At 39.1% G+C, this 14,260-nt stretch overlaps 2 protein-coding genes and 1 non-coding gene across 3 annotated transcripts in view; all 3 read right to left on the bottom strand.

Moving 5' to 3' along the window:
* LOC126076912 (3-hydroxybutyrate dehydrogenase type 2-like) overlaps positions 1-14,260 on the bottom strand; it is a 155,284-nt gene that overhangs the window by 81,783 nt on the left and 59,241 nt on the right. The gene's annotated exons all lie outside the window — the stretch shown is intronic.
* LOC126076908 (sodium/hydrogen exchanger 9B2-like) overlaps positions 1-14,260 on the bottom strand; it is a 66,577-nt gene that overhangs the window by 3,961 nt on the left and 48,356 nt on the right. The window contains exon 7 of the mRNA XM_049885613.1: positions 13,351-13,503. Coding sequence (XP_049741570.1) covers positions 13,351-13,503 — 153 coding nt within the window. The remainder of the gene's footprint in view (positions 1-13,350; positions 13,504-14,260) is intronic.
* On the bottom strand, positions 901-1,007 carry TRNAL-CAA (transfer RNA leucine (anticodon CAA)). The gene is made up of 2 exons: positions 970-1,007; positions 901-939 (listed from the first exon to the last, which is right to left on the bottom strand). It is a non-coding gene; the product is annotated as a tRNA-Leu (tRNA).

Raw genomic sequence — 14,260 nt, 5'->3', positions numbered from 1 at the left:
CTCTTTCCCTCCACTCTCTCTTTTCATGTCCATTTTGCCAGCTTCTAACCCCCTGCACCCTCTCATCTTCCCTCCAGGCAGGAGATGCCAACATAGTCTCAAGTGTCCACCTGATCCAAGAAGCTCACTCCTCACCAGCATCCCTCTCCAACCCATTGTCCAGTCCAATCCATGTCTGAAGAGTTGGCTTCGGGAATGGTTCCTGTCCTGGGCCAACAGAAGGTCTGGGGGCCATGACCACCAGGGTCCTTCTAGTCTCAGTCAGATCATTAAGTCTGGTCTTATGAGAATTTGGGGTCCGCATCCCACTGCTCTCCTGCTCCCTCAGGGGTTCTCTGTTGTGTTCCCTGTCAGGGCAGTCATCGGTTGTAGCTGGGCACCATCTAGTTCTTCTGGTCTGAGGATGATGTAGTTGCTGGTTCATGTGGCCCTTTCTGTCTCTTGGGCTCGTAATCACCTTGTGTCCTTGGTGTTCTTCATTCTCCTTGGATCCAGGTGGGTTGAGACCAATTGATGCATCTTAGATGGCTGCTTGCTAGCGTTTAAGACCCCAGATGCCACTCTTCAAAGTCTTCGTTCATTTTTACAGTTCTGTCATATTCCAATTAGAGATTCAGCATTTAATTATTTATTAGAAACTCTCTAATGAGAGTTTTCAATTTTTGCTGGTACAAAAAATATTGCAACAAATACATCATTTTATATTCTATACGTGTGCAAATATATAAAAACAAAACCTGTTGCCGTCGAGTCGATTCTGGCTCATAGTGACCCTCTAGGACGGGGTAGAACTGCTCCATAGAGTTTCCAAGGAGCACCTGGTAGATTTGAACTGCTGACCGTTTGGTTAGCAGCTGTAGCTCTTAATCACTACTCCACCAGGGTTTCCAAATAGAACTGTGTCAGAAGTAGGATTTGAACCCACGGCTCCATCTGGAGACTGGAAACCCCGAGCGTGGGAAGCAGAAGCTTGAGTCTGGCGCCTTAGACCACTCGGCCATCCTGACACATGACTGCAAATATATTGATAGCATAAATCCTTAAAAGTAGACCTGTTGAGTCTAAGAGGACTATGCATTTGCCATTGTGACAGGCAGGGCCAAACTGCCTTCTATCAGCAGTGCACACGTGGGCTTTTTTTTCTTTCTTCTTTTTCATCTTACCAACATAGTATGTTATCACACTTGGAGAATTCTGCTAATCTGATAGGTGAAAGTATCTTTTTAAAAGTGCCAGTCAAGTTTAATATCTCTAACCCTTAGTTTCTTCATCTAAAACTTTTAGGGATTAGACTGATTGCTAAATTCTTTTCTTGCTTTAAAATTCCGTAATTCTATGAACAACTCAAGTCTCATTCCATATAATGAATTAATCTAACATCTGTATTTACCAAACACTTTTGTTTCTTGATTAAAAGAAATGCCAGTAGGATCAAATTAGAATAGTAAAGCATAGCAGGAAAAATCCAGTCAGGAAATTTACTTTTGAAAAGACATGTAGAGCCACCCAGAACTGCTGAGACAACAGGAGATTTGCATTTTGAAGGAAGGACCTGCAGAAAAAAAAATGACTCTTTTGCTTTTTGAATTTTTAGCAAGTGGTTTGCCTTTGGGTGCAGTGAGGCAGGAAAAGTCAGTGCCTATCAGAAGATCCCCTCCTAGGACTGGAAGTTAAAGGGAGCTGGCCTTGCTGTATTTTAATAGTGATTTCCTCTCTGGATTGTGGGATTGCATTGATTCCTTCCATGCAATCAGCTGGACTGCAGGCAATTTAGGTTATGTTATGACAAATGGAGACAAATGACCCTATGTTCTGGTTTACGTTTTCTATACAACCCACATTATACTTTTTCTGAAGAAAAATGTAATTGACACTGATCAAAGTTTCCTTTTTCCTCCTTTTTCTTTCTGTGCCCATAGTCAATGGCCACTTGCTGGAGGCATGAGTTTCCCCTTTGATTTCACTGTTGCTAAAACTACTCTTCTATGGTCTATTCCAAATGTTATGGCTGTTTCTCATTGTTTATGTTTTTTATCCTATCACTGATGAATTTAGAGATTTTTGAATTTTTTTTAAATTAAAATTGGTTACATTAGTCATGTTGTCTAGAGCCTTAATTTTAAATTGCAAAGTTTAGGATTATAATGCTTTTAAATACACTTAGTATTTATTACTCAAATAGATGTCAGAATATAAAAATGTGCCCTGTACAACAATGCTACAGTTGTATCATAAGCTAGTACAAGTTGTTTTGGGGTCAGATAAACCTGAGTTTAAATCCAAATGCTGCCACTTTCTAATTTTGTGACCTTGGACATGTTACTTAAGTCTCTCTGACTTATTAAAAAACAAACAAACAAACAAAAAAAAACAGTTGCCATGGGGTCACAGTGCAAATACAGTAGCATACCTTTGCTAAGTGAGAACTTTAATCTTTGTCTTGAGGCAAAGGAGTAGGTCAGGATGCTTCTGAGAGCAGGATACCTTAGTCAGCAGCCAAGGCTGGGATGGAAACAGACAGTGAATCCTCAGAGGATTCAAGGATGCAGCACATCCCTTGGTCTCGAGCTGAGACTAACAGAGGTAGGCTGTTAACCTTCCTTCAGCCCACAGATACGGTAAATTCATGTAAAAACAAATATTTTGAGAAATACAAATGTTGTGAGAGATGAAGGATGAATATCCAATTTATACTGGTAGATTTAATTTTTCCTTTGCTTTTGTTAGATGTTAAGTCACTTGTCCTCCCCACCCCCCAGTCACTTGTAATCAGTAGAATTTATTAATACAAGTGCTACTTAAAAAGACAGAGGGGAGAGAGAGACATAAGCCTTACAGTTAAGCCTCCTGGCAAGGCAGGATGCTTAGGTGCTCATAATGCCTAGAGCAGGGTCAAAAGGGACTCTCCCCTCTCTCCTGAAGCCTACACTACCTAAGCCCACTTTCCTGTGGCCTCAGTACCCTCTCAACACCATGCTTCAGGCAGCCCCTCCTAATCCCTCCCTCTGAAATGAGACATTTCAACATCACACTTATTCTAATTTTGTAATCACACACTTATGTAGTGAAAGCCTTCTACCTGAATGCTATTTACACACAGTGAAATACTTTCTCCAATAGATCCCCACAGAGATTCATTTAATTGCATAGGGTTTTATACCTAACCTCAAGATGTATGACCTTCACATGTTCTTCCATAAGCATTATCTTAAGCTTAATTATTTTGAACAGTTGTCTTCAAGTTTTATAAGATTATTCCAGAAACAGAAAGATTAGTCCAAAGGACTAATGGACCACAATTACCACAGCCTCCAGCAGACTGAGTCCAGCACAACTAGATGGTGCCTGGCTACAACCACCGACTGCTCTGACAGGGGTCACAATAAAGGGTCCTGGACAGAGCTGGAGAAAAATGTAGAACAAAGTTCTAACAAAAAAAGATGAGACTTACTTACTGGCCTGACATAGACTGGAGAAACCCCAACAGTATGGCCCCTGGACACTCTTTTAGCTCAGTAATGAAGTCACTCCTGAGGTTTACCCTTCACCCAAAGATTAGACAGGCCCATAGAAAACAAAACAAGACTAAAGAGGCACACCAGCCTGGGGGGCAAAGACTAAAAGGCAGGAGGAGACAAGAAGCCTAGTTTTTGGAAACCCAAGTTTGAGAAGGGGAGGGTGTTGACATGTCATGGGGTTGGTAACCAATGTCACAAAACTTATGTGTACTAATTGTTTAATTAGAAGTTAGTTCGTTCTTTAAACCTTCATCTAAAGTGCAATTAAAAAAAAAACTGAAAAAAAGATTATTCTAAAATCACATTATCTGCACTTAATTTAAGTTACCCATTAAGTAAAATAATACATGATCCTGTCAAGGTCAAATGTATAAAAACATAACTGGCAAATAAAATAAGTGACAACCAGCTAATTTCCATAATAGAGATTAAGAAAATTAATAATCTTAATGATATTAAAAGTCAATAAGGAAACTCTAAACAACTCTTGAAATGGGCAAAGGTTTTGAACAAACTGGCTGGTAACATGAAAAGATGATTAGCTTCATTCATAAAGAAATGCAAATCAAATTAATAATACACAGTTTTCACCTATCAGATCAGCAAAGATTTGAAGACTGAAAATACTCAGGAGATCCTCTCCTATACTATTGGTGGGAATGTAAATTAGCGCAGCCTTTTGAAAGGGTGGAAACCCTGGTGGCGTAGTGGTTAAGTGCTACGGCTGCTAACTAAATGGTCAGCAGTTCAAATCCGCCAGGTGCTCCTTGGAAACTCTATGCGGTAGTTCTACTCTGTCCTGTAGGGTTACTATCAGTCAGAATCGACTCGATGGCACGGGGTTTGGTTTTTTTTTTGTTGTTGTTTGAAAGGGAAAATTGATACCATCAAAATTTTAAACGTGTGGAGGTGGGGCCGAGATGGTGGAGTAGTCAAACGCTTCTGGTGGTCCCTCTTACAACAAAGACCTGTGAATCGATTATATATGACAATCTAGGAGCCCTGAACATCAAAGGCAAAGTTGAGGAATAGGTCTCAGCATCAGGGGGAGGGAGAGACAGTTCAGAAGCAGTGAGGAGTTGCTAGATCTGACCCAGCAGGAACCGGCACCCCACAGGTCGGATCCACCGGTGCAAACACAGTGAGGCAAACAGCAGTATTCAGTACATGTTTTCCACATCGGGAGAGACAAAGCACCCTCCAGAATCAGCAAAAAGCTGCGCTGTCAGCAAAAGATAAGTACTTGAGTCTAATCCACAGTGTGGACCAAAAAACACCCCTTTGGAAAAAACTCTCTCCCATTTAACTGAATCCTTCCCTATCTACACTGGGCCCCAAGCAGCATCAGAGATGGCTGCTTTCCTTGGGCTGGAAGCACGACCTGTAGTATGCCCTGAGCCATCCTCCCGGCCTTGAAGAAGGAAATAATTAACAAACAGGGGGAAAAATAATCTGCCAGTTCCTCTAAACTGGGAACTCAGGGCAGAAACAGCTTTTTATCTAGGCACAGGCATAAGCAGTCCATGGACTTTGAATGCCTTTCACCCCTGCATAGACCTGTGTGGGCCCGTTTCAACAGTATAGGCCCTCATTACTACAGTACAACAGGGTATATACCTGAAGTCTAACTTCAATTGTTTCAGCTATATGGTGGAGAGGCAGGTTCGTGACATTTGACACTGCTCTGCCTATTAAGCAGGTTCCTCACCTACCCACATTAGGGGCCTGGGGACTGGTGGCTTCACCCATGCCACCTAGTTACCCTCAACAGGGTTCCAAGGGTAAGTGGTGCCTCCCACTTCTTACAGTCAACAGCACTGGGTGCCTGTAGTCCAGCTGCAAAACCATCCACCTTAGGTGCCCTAGGGAACAGGGACATGCTTTCCTCACAGAACTCAGGGGTGGTTGTCAGTCCTCTGCCTTGCTCAGCGTCTGACCACCTACTACAGCCAGATACCTGTGCCTACACCAATCACACCTCTTGTCTAAGACTGTAGTTGAGAGTCTGTACCACACACTTGGTGACCAACTACCTGAACACCTGAGCTGAATCCATAGAAGAAAAGGAAACGGACTCCTGGGCTCATATACCTAGTAACAGCTCTAGCCACCTGCTCAACAAGGCATTACAGATTCAAAGGAACCAAGAAACTAGCTCACCTGAGCAACCTATTTAGGTATATCAAAACAAAACAAAACAAGAAGCTAGGACACAGTAAGCAAATGTTGTTGTTATTAGGTGCTGTCAAGTCGGTTCTGACTCATAGCGGCCCTATGCACAACAGAACGAAACACTGCCCAGTCCTGAGCCATCCTCACAATCATTGTTATGCTTGAGCTCAAGCGAGCATAAGATAAATAAATACAGTAACTTTTGGAAGGCTCAGAGACAGCAGTCAATATCAAATCACATAAGGAGACAGAGCATGATGAATTCAGCAAGTTCCCAAAACAGAGTCAAGAAATCTTCTAGGTGAAGAGAACTTCCTGGGACTACCAGAGGCAGAATATAAAAGATCAATACACAGAATTCTTCAAAAGATCAGGAAGGAGATCAGGCAAAACGTAGAACAAGCCAAGGAAAGCACAGACATGGCATTGGAGGAACTTAAGAAGATTAGAGAAGAGCATACTGACAAATTTAATAGGCTACAAGAATCCACAGAGAGACAGCAACTAGAAATTCAGAAGATTAACAATAAAATTTCAGAATTAGACAACTGAATAGAAAGTCATAGTAGCAGAACTGAGGAAATGGAAGTCAAAATTACTGAGATTAGAAGACAAGGCACTTGACACCAACATATTAAAGAAAAAATCAGATAAAAGATTAAAAAAAAAATGAAGAAACCCTAAGAAGAATTATGTGGCACTCTATTAAGAGAAATAACCCACGAGTGATTGGAGTACCAGAACAGGGAGGAATAACAGAAAATACACAGAGAATTGTTGAAGATTTGTTGGCAGAAAACTTCCCTGATATCGTGAAAAATGAGAAGATATCTATCCAAGATACTCATCGAACCCCACACAGGGTAGATCTCAAAAGAAAGTCACCATAACATATTCTAATCAAACTTCCCAAAACCAAAAATAAAGAGAGAATTTTAAGAGCAGCTAGGGATAAATGAAAAGACACTTACAAAGGAGAGTCAATAAGACTAGGCTTGGCCTACTTGGCAGAAACCATGCAGACAAGAAGGCAATGGGATGATATATATATAAAGCCTTGAAGCAAAAAAACTGCCAGCCAAGAATTATATATCCAGCAAAACTGTCTCTCAAAAAATGAAGGCAAAATTAGGACATTTCCACATAAGCAGAAGCTTAGGAAATTTGCAAAAAGGAAACCAAAATTATAAGAAATACAAAAGGGAGTCCTTCGGTTAGAAAATAAATAACATCAGGTAACAACACAAGACTAGAATATAGGATAGAGCATGCAGGTATCAACCCAGATGTGGAAATCACAAAAACAAATCAAAGCTAAAACGCTCAAAACAGGGAAACAGAGACATCATTATGTAAAAGATGACATTAAATTAAAATGTGGATTAAAAAATGTAGTCATAGATCTTTCACACGAAGAGGAAATCAAGGCAATATACGTAGGTAAAAGTTTGGTTCAAACTTAGAAAAATAGGGGTAAATATTAAGGTAACCACAAAAGAAACACAAAAAAGAAAAGAAAATCATAAAGACTCAGCAAATACAAAAGCAGCAACAATGAAAAACAGGAAAAGAAAATAGATAAAGAAAAACTACTAAGCACAAAAAATTAAGTGGAAAAAAGAAACTGTCAACAACATTAAAAAAAGACATCAAAATGACAACACTAAACTCAAACCTATCAATAATTATGCTGAATGTAAATGGACTAAATGCAAAAATAATAAAAACAGAGAGTGGCAGAATGGATTAAAAAACATGATTCATCCCTATGCTTTCTACAAGGGATACACCTTAGACTTAAAGATGCAAACAAACTAAACTCAAAAGATAGAAAAAAAATATATCAAGCAAACAACAATTAAAAAAGAGAAGGAGTGGCAATATTCATTTCTGACAAAATAGGCTTTAAAGTAAAATCCAACAAAAAGGATAAGGAAAGACACTACATAATGATTAAAAGGTCAATATACTGGGAGGATATGACCATAATAAATATTTACATACCCAATGACAGGGCTCCGAGTGCATAAAACAAACTTTAACAGCACTGAAAAGAGAGATAGCTCCACAATAATAGTAGGAGACATCAACACACCACTTTCAGTGAAGGACAGAAAATCCAAAAAGCTCAATAAAGACATGGAAGATCTAAATGCCACAATCAACCAACTTGACCTCATAGACATATATAGAACACTCCACCCAACATCAGCCAAGTATACTTTCTTTTCCAGTGCACATGGAACATTCTCCAGAATAGATCACATATTAGGTCATAAAGCAAGCCTTAACAGAATCCAAAACATCAAAATATTACAAAGGATCTTTTCTGACCATAAAGCCATAAAAGGAAAAATCAATAACAGAAAAAGCAAGGAAAAAAAAAAATCAAACACATGGAAACTGAAAAACACCTGGCTCAAAAACTACTGGGTTATAGAAAAACTTAAGGAAGGAAAAAAGAAACTCATAGAATCAAATGAGAATGAAAACACCACCTACCAGAGCCTTTGGGACACAGCAGAAGCAGTGCTCAGAGCTCAATTTAGAGCAATAAATGCACACATCCAAAAAGGAGAAAGGAGCAAAATCAAAGAATTATCCCTACAACGCAAACAAACAGAAAAAGCATAGCAAAAGAAGCCCTCGGGTATCAGAAGAAAGCAAATAATAAAAATTAGAGCAGAATTAAATGAATAGAGAACAGAAAAACAATTGAAAGGGGTAACAAGAACAAAAGCTGGTTCTCTGAAAGGATCAACAAAATTGATAAATCATTGGCCAAACCGACAAAAGAAAATCTTGAGAGGAAGCAAATAACCTGAATAAGACATAAGATGGGCTATATCACAACAAACCAAACTGAAATTAAAAGAATCATAAGAGAATACCATGAGAAATTGTACTCTTACAAATTTGAAAACTTGGAAGAAATGGACAAATTTCTAGAAATATACTACCTACCTAAACTAGCACAGACATAGAACAACTAAATAAACATATAACAAAAGAGGAGATTGAAAAGGTAAATAAAAAACACTCAACAAATAAAAAAAAGCCCTGGCCCTGACGACTTCACTGGAGAATTCTACCAAACTTTCAGAGAAGAGGTAACACCACTACTACTAACGGTATTTCAGAGCATAGAAAAGGATGGAATACTCCTGAACTCATTCTATGAAGCCAGAATAATTTTTTTTTAGAATAACTCTAATACCAAAACCAGGTAAAGACACCACAAAAAAAGAAAATTACAGACCAATATTCCTCAGGAACTTAGATGCAAGAATCCTCAACAAAATTCTAGCCAACAGAATTCAATAACATATCAAAAAAAATAACTCATCATGACCAAGTGGGATTCACACCAGGTATGCAGGGATGGTTCAACATTAGAAAAACAATCAATGTAATCCATCATATAAGGAAAACAAAAGACAAAAACCACATATGTTATGCATTGATGCAGAAAAGGCCTTTGACCAAGTCCAACATCCATTCATGATTAAAAAAACTCTCAGCAAAACAGGAATGGATGGGAAATTCCTCAATATTATGAAGGGCTTTTATACAAAGTCAACAGCCAACATCATCATAAATGGAGAGTCTGCAAGCATTCCCCTAGAGAATGGAAACCAGACCACGATGCCCTTTATCACCACTCTTATTCAACACTGAGCTGGAGGTCCTAGCCAGAGCAATTAGACTAGAAAAAGAAATAAAAGGCATCCAAATTTGTAAGGAAGAAGTAAAAATATCTTTATTTGCAGATGATACGATCTTATACACAGGAAACCCTAAAGGATCCACAAAAAAACTCCTGGAATTAATAGATGAGTTCAGAAAAGTATCATGATATAAGATAAATATACAAAAATCAGTAGGATTCCTCTACACTGAAAAAGAGAACGTCGACGAGGAAATCACCAAATCAATACCATTTACAGTAGCTCCCAAGAAGATAAAATACTTAGGAATAAATCTAACCAGAGATGTAAAAAGACCTATACAAAGAAAGCTACAAGACACTACCGCGAGAAACCAAAAGAGACGTACGTAAGTGGAAAAACATACCTTGCTCATGGACAGGAAGACTCAACATTGTAAAAATGTCTATTCTACCCAAAGTGATCTAGAATAGATCACTAGATAGTGATCTATAATAGATAGTGACATAGAATGCAATCCTGATCCAAATACCAATGACATTTTTTAATGAGATGGAGAAACAAATCACCAACTTTATACAGAAGGGAAAGAGACCACAGATAAGTAAAGCATTACTGAAAAAGAAGAAGAAAGTGGGAGGCCTCACTCTACCTGATTGTAGAACCTATTATACTGCCACAGTAGTCAAAGCAGCCTGATACTGATACAACAGATGCATAGACAAATGGAAGAGAATTGAGAATCCAGACATAAATCCATTCACCTATGAGCAGCTGATATTTGACAAAGGCTCAAAGTCAGTTAAATAGGGAAAAGACAGTCTCTTTAACAAATGGTGCTGTCATAAATGGATATCCATCTTCAAAAAAATGAAAAAGACCCACGCCACACACCATGTACAAAAACTAACTCAAAATCAAATACCTGAATATAAAATCAAAAATGATAAAGATCATGGAAGAAAAAATAGGGGCAATGCTAGGAGCCCTAGTACATGGCATAAACAGTATACAAAACATTACTAACAATGTACAAACACCAGAAGAGAAACTAGATAACAGAGAGCTCCTAAAAATCAAACACCTATGCTTATCCAAAGACTTCACCAAAAGAGTAAAAAGATTACCTACAGACTGGGCAAAAGTTTTTACCTATGACATTTCTGATCAGCGCCTGATCTCTAAAATCTACATGACACTGTAAAAACTCAACAACAAAAAGACAAATAACCCAATTAAAAAATGGGCAAAGGATATGAACAGGCACTTTACCAAAGAAGACATTCAGACTGCTAACAGATACATGAGGAAATGCTCATGATCATTAGCCATTAGAGAAACGCAAAATTACAATGAGATTCCATCTCACCTCAACAATGCTGGCATTAATCCAAATAACACAAAATAATAAATGTTGGAGAGGTTGTAGAGAGACAGGAACACTTATACACTGCTGGTGGGAATGTAAAATGGTACAACCACTTTGGAAATCGATTTGGTGCTTCCTTAAAAAGCTAGAAATAGAACTACCATACAATCCAGCAATCCCACTTCTTGGAATATATCTTACAGAAATAAGAGCTCTCACACAAGCATATATATATGCACACCCAAGTTCATTGTAGCACTGTTAACAATAGCAAAAAGATGGAAACAACCAAGGTGCTCATCAATGGATGAATGGATAAACAAATTATGGTATATGCACACAATGGAATACTACTTGATGATGAGGAGCAATGATGAATCCGTGAAATGTCTTATAAAATGGAGGAATCTGGAAGGCATTATGCTGAGTGAAATCAGTTGCAAAAGGACAAATATTGTATGAGACCACTATTATAAGAACTCAAGAAAAGGTTTAAACACAGAAGAAAACATTCTTTGATGGTTCCAAGGATGGGGAGGGGTAGATGGGTGTTCACTAATTAGATAGTAGACAAGAATTATTTTAGGTGAAGGGAAGGACAACACACAATACAGGGGAAGTCAGTATAACTGGACTAAACCAAAAGCTAAGAAGTTTCCTGAACACAACTAAACACTTCGAGGGACAGAGTAGCAAGGGTGGGGGTCTGGCAACCACAGTTTCAGGGGACACCTAGGTCAATTGGCATAACAAAGTATATTAAGAAAATGTTATTTATCCCACTTCGTGAGTGGCGTCTCTGGTCTTAAAACCTAGCAAGCTGCAATCTAAGATGCATTAATTGGTCTCAACCCACCTGGAACAAAAGAGAATGTAGAACACCAGAGACACAAGGAAAATATGAGCACAAGAGACAGAAAGGGCCACATAAACCAGAGACTCCATCAGCTTGAGACCGGAAGAACTAGATGGTGCCCGGCTACCACCAATGACTGCCCTGGCAGGGAACATAACAGAGAAACCCTGATGGAACAGTAGAACAATGAGATGCAGACCTCAAATTCTAGTAAAAAAGGCTAGACTTAATGGTCTGACTGAGACTGGAGGGACCCCAGAGGTCATGGCCCCCGGACTCTGTTAGCCCAGAACTAAAGCCATGCCCGAAGCCAACTCTTCAGACAAAGATTAGACTGGAGTATAAGACATAAAGGAAACCCTCGTGGCGCAGTGGTTAAGTGCTAAGGCTGCTAATCTAAAAGCCAGAAGTTCAATTCCACCAGGTGCTCTATGGGGCAGCTCTACTCTGTCCTACAGGGTTGCTACGAGTTAGAATTGACTTGATGGCAACAGGTTTATAAGACATAAAATGATACTGGTGAGGAGAGTGCTTCTAAGCTCAAGGAGACACGAGACTATGTGGCCAGCTCCTGTCTAGAGGCGAGATGCGAAGGCAGAGGGGGACAGGAGCTGGTTCAGTGTTCACGGGAAATGCAGGGTGGAGAGAAGAAGCAACTAGTGTCACATAACAACATCTGTATAAGTTTTTGTATGAGAAACTGACTGGAATTGTAAACTTTCACTTAAAGCACAATTTTAAAAAAATGGAAAAAAAATTTTCGACTCGACGGCACTGGGTTTTTTTTTTTTGTATACTCTTTATAGAGTAATTCTGCTTCTAGAAATGTATCCTACAGATAAACTCAAAGATAAGCTATATTTTGTTAATTCTAAGATACACATTTTTTCACATTTTTAGCATTTCTGAAATTAGGATGGCATGTCATAGTTTAATTGGCCGCATATTTTTTTCCTTCTTGGTGACACATAAAATAATGGTGCTTCTTAGAAATGATAGTTAAAGTTTATAAATATGGTATACGAAAGGATATTTTATTGAGGCGTTTTATGTCTTAGCAGAAAACTAGAAACAAGCTAAGTGACTGCTAGTAGGAGGCTGGTTAAGTAATGAGTACCAAAAGGTCAGCATCCACTAGCCGCTCCTCTGGAGAAAAGACCTAGGAATCTGCTCCCGTAGAGATTCAAACCAAAAACCAAAGCTGTTGCCGTGGAGTCCATTCCGACTCGTTACTAGTCTATAGGACAGAACAGGACTGCCCCACCGGATTTCTAAGGCTGCAATCTTAACGGAAGCGGGTTGCCAGGTCTTTCTCCTATGGAGTAGCTAGTGGTTTCAAAACACCAACCCTTCAGTTAGCAGCCTAGTGCCACCAGGGCTCCTCTCCCTTAAAGATTACATTCTAGGAAACCTTATGGGGCAGTTCTACTCTGTCATATAGGGTCCTATAGACTAGCTATGAGTCGGAATGTGTGGAATGGCACACAACAACATAGCTATAAAAGGTAATACTCTGCGGCCATTACAAAAACATAAGGAAGGCATCCTGAAAATATGACCGTGATATAATTGATATAACGATATCAAATTATAAATTGATTTGTAAGGGGAAAAAGGGGATATTTGTGTGCACACATTGTACATTTGTATAAGCATATAAGTGGCTGTTATGACAAAAAATGTTTTGATGTTATAAAAGCATCTGGAAAGAAAAAAAATTAATCTGATCAGAAGCTAGTTGTGAATACATCTTAAAATGAAATTCACCTTTTTGCTTGTCCATCCTGTGCCTGCAAGGAAGGCCATGATCAATGTCCACGGTAGTTCTCCTGACCCAGGGAAACCAAAGTACATGCTGCTGAAAACAGCGAGCATAGAGGTCCCCAACACAAGGAATCCTCTCTTCCACCTAAGATTGCTCTTTAGGAGAAAAAAAGTTAATTAGCAAAACTATTTCAAATAACTGATTTTTAATTATTGCTTTTTCTATAATATGAATTTATAGGAAAATAAAAATGCCTGCATTTGCTCACATAAATGCACAGCGTAACATTTACCTTCTCTTCCCTAACAAAGGCAGAGTGAGTGTATGCACAAATGTAGGTTCCTTTTCAGGAACACCAGTTATCTTCCTCATATTGCTATGATGTCAAACAGGTTTCAGTGCACCTTCTGGACAAGAAGGACTAGAAGGAAAGGCCTGGCGGCCTACTTCCAAAAATCAGCCTAGGAAAACCCGGACGGTGTTTTGTTCTGTTGTGCACGGGGTCACCATGAACTGGGGACAGACCTGACATCAGCTAACAGCAACAGTTGTTAATGCATAATTTCACAGAGTTGAATAGAATAGTGGAACAAAGTACACAGGCTTTGGATGCAGGCAGACCTGGGTTAAAATTCTAGCTCTTCTATGTCGTTGGCTTGTATGTAGTGGCTGCGTTAGTTAACCCCTCCAAGCTTTGTTTCCTCATCCAAGAAACTGGTATAAAAACATTTACATCTCAGGGATTTTGTGAAGGTTAAAGGTATCGTATTTTTACTGGGTTTTTTATCTGTGCTATCTTCAGGCTCTCTCTTTACTCTTCATTTTGGTGCTCCCTTGGTTTTTCTTTCTAAATCCTTGACTAGCAAGACGTTTTAGGAGGCTATAGATTGAGAGCAGCTTTTTTTTTTTACT

The sequence above is a fragment of the Elephas maximus genome, chromosome 5 (genome assembly GCF_024166365.1).
Source record: "Elephas maximus indicus isolate mEleMax1 chromosome 5, mEleMax1 primary haplotype, whole genome shotgun sequence".
Lineage (NCBI taxonomy): Eukaryota > Metazoa > Chordata > Mammalia > Proboscidea > Elephantidae > Elephas > Elephas maximus.
Note: the sequence above shows the minus strand (reverse complement) of the source record. Positions and strands in the feature narration are given on the sequence as shown.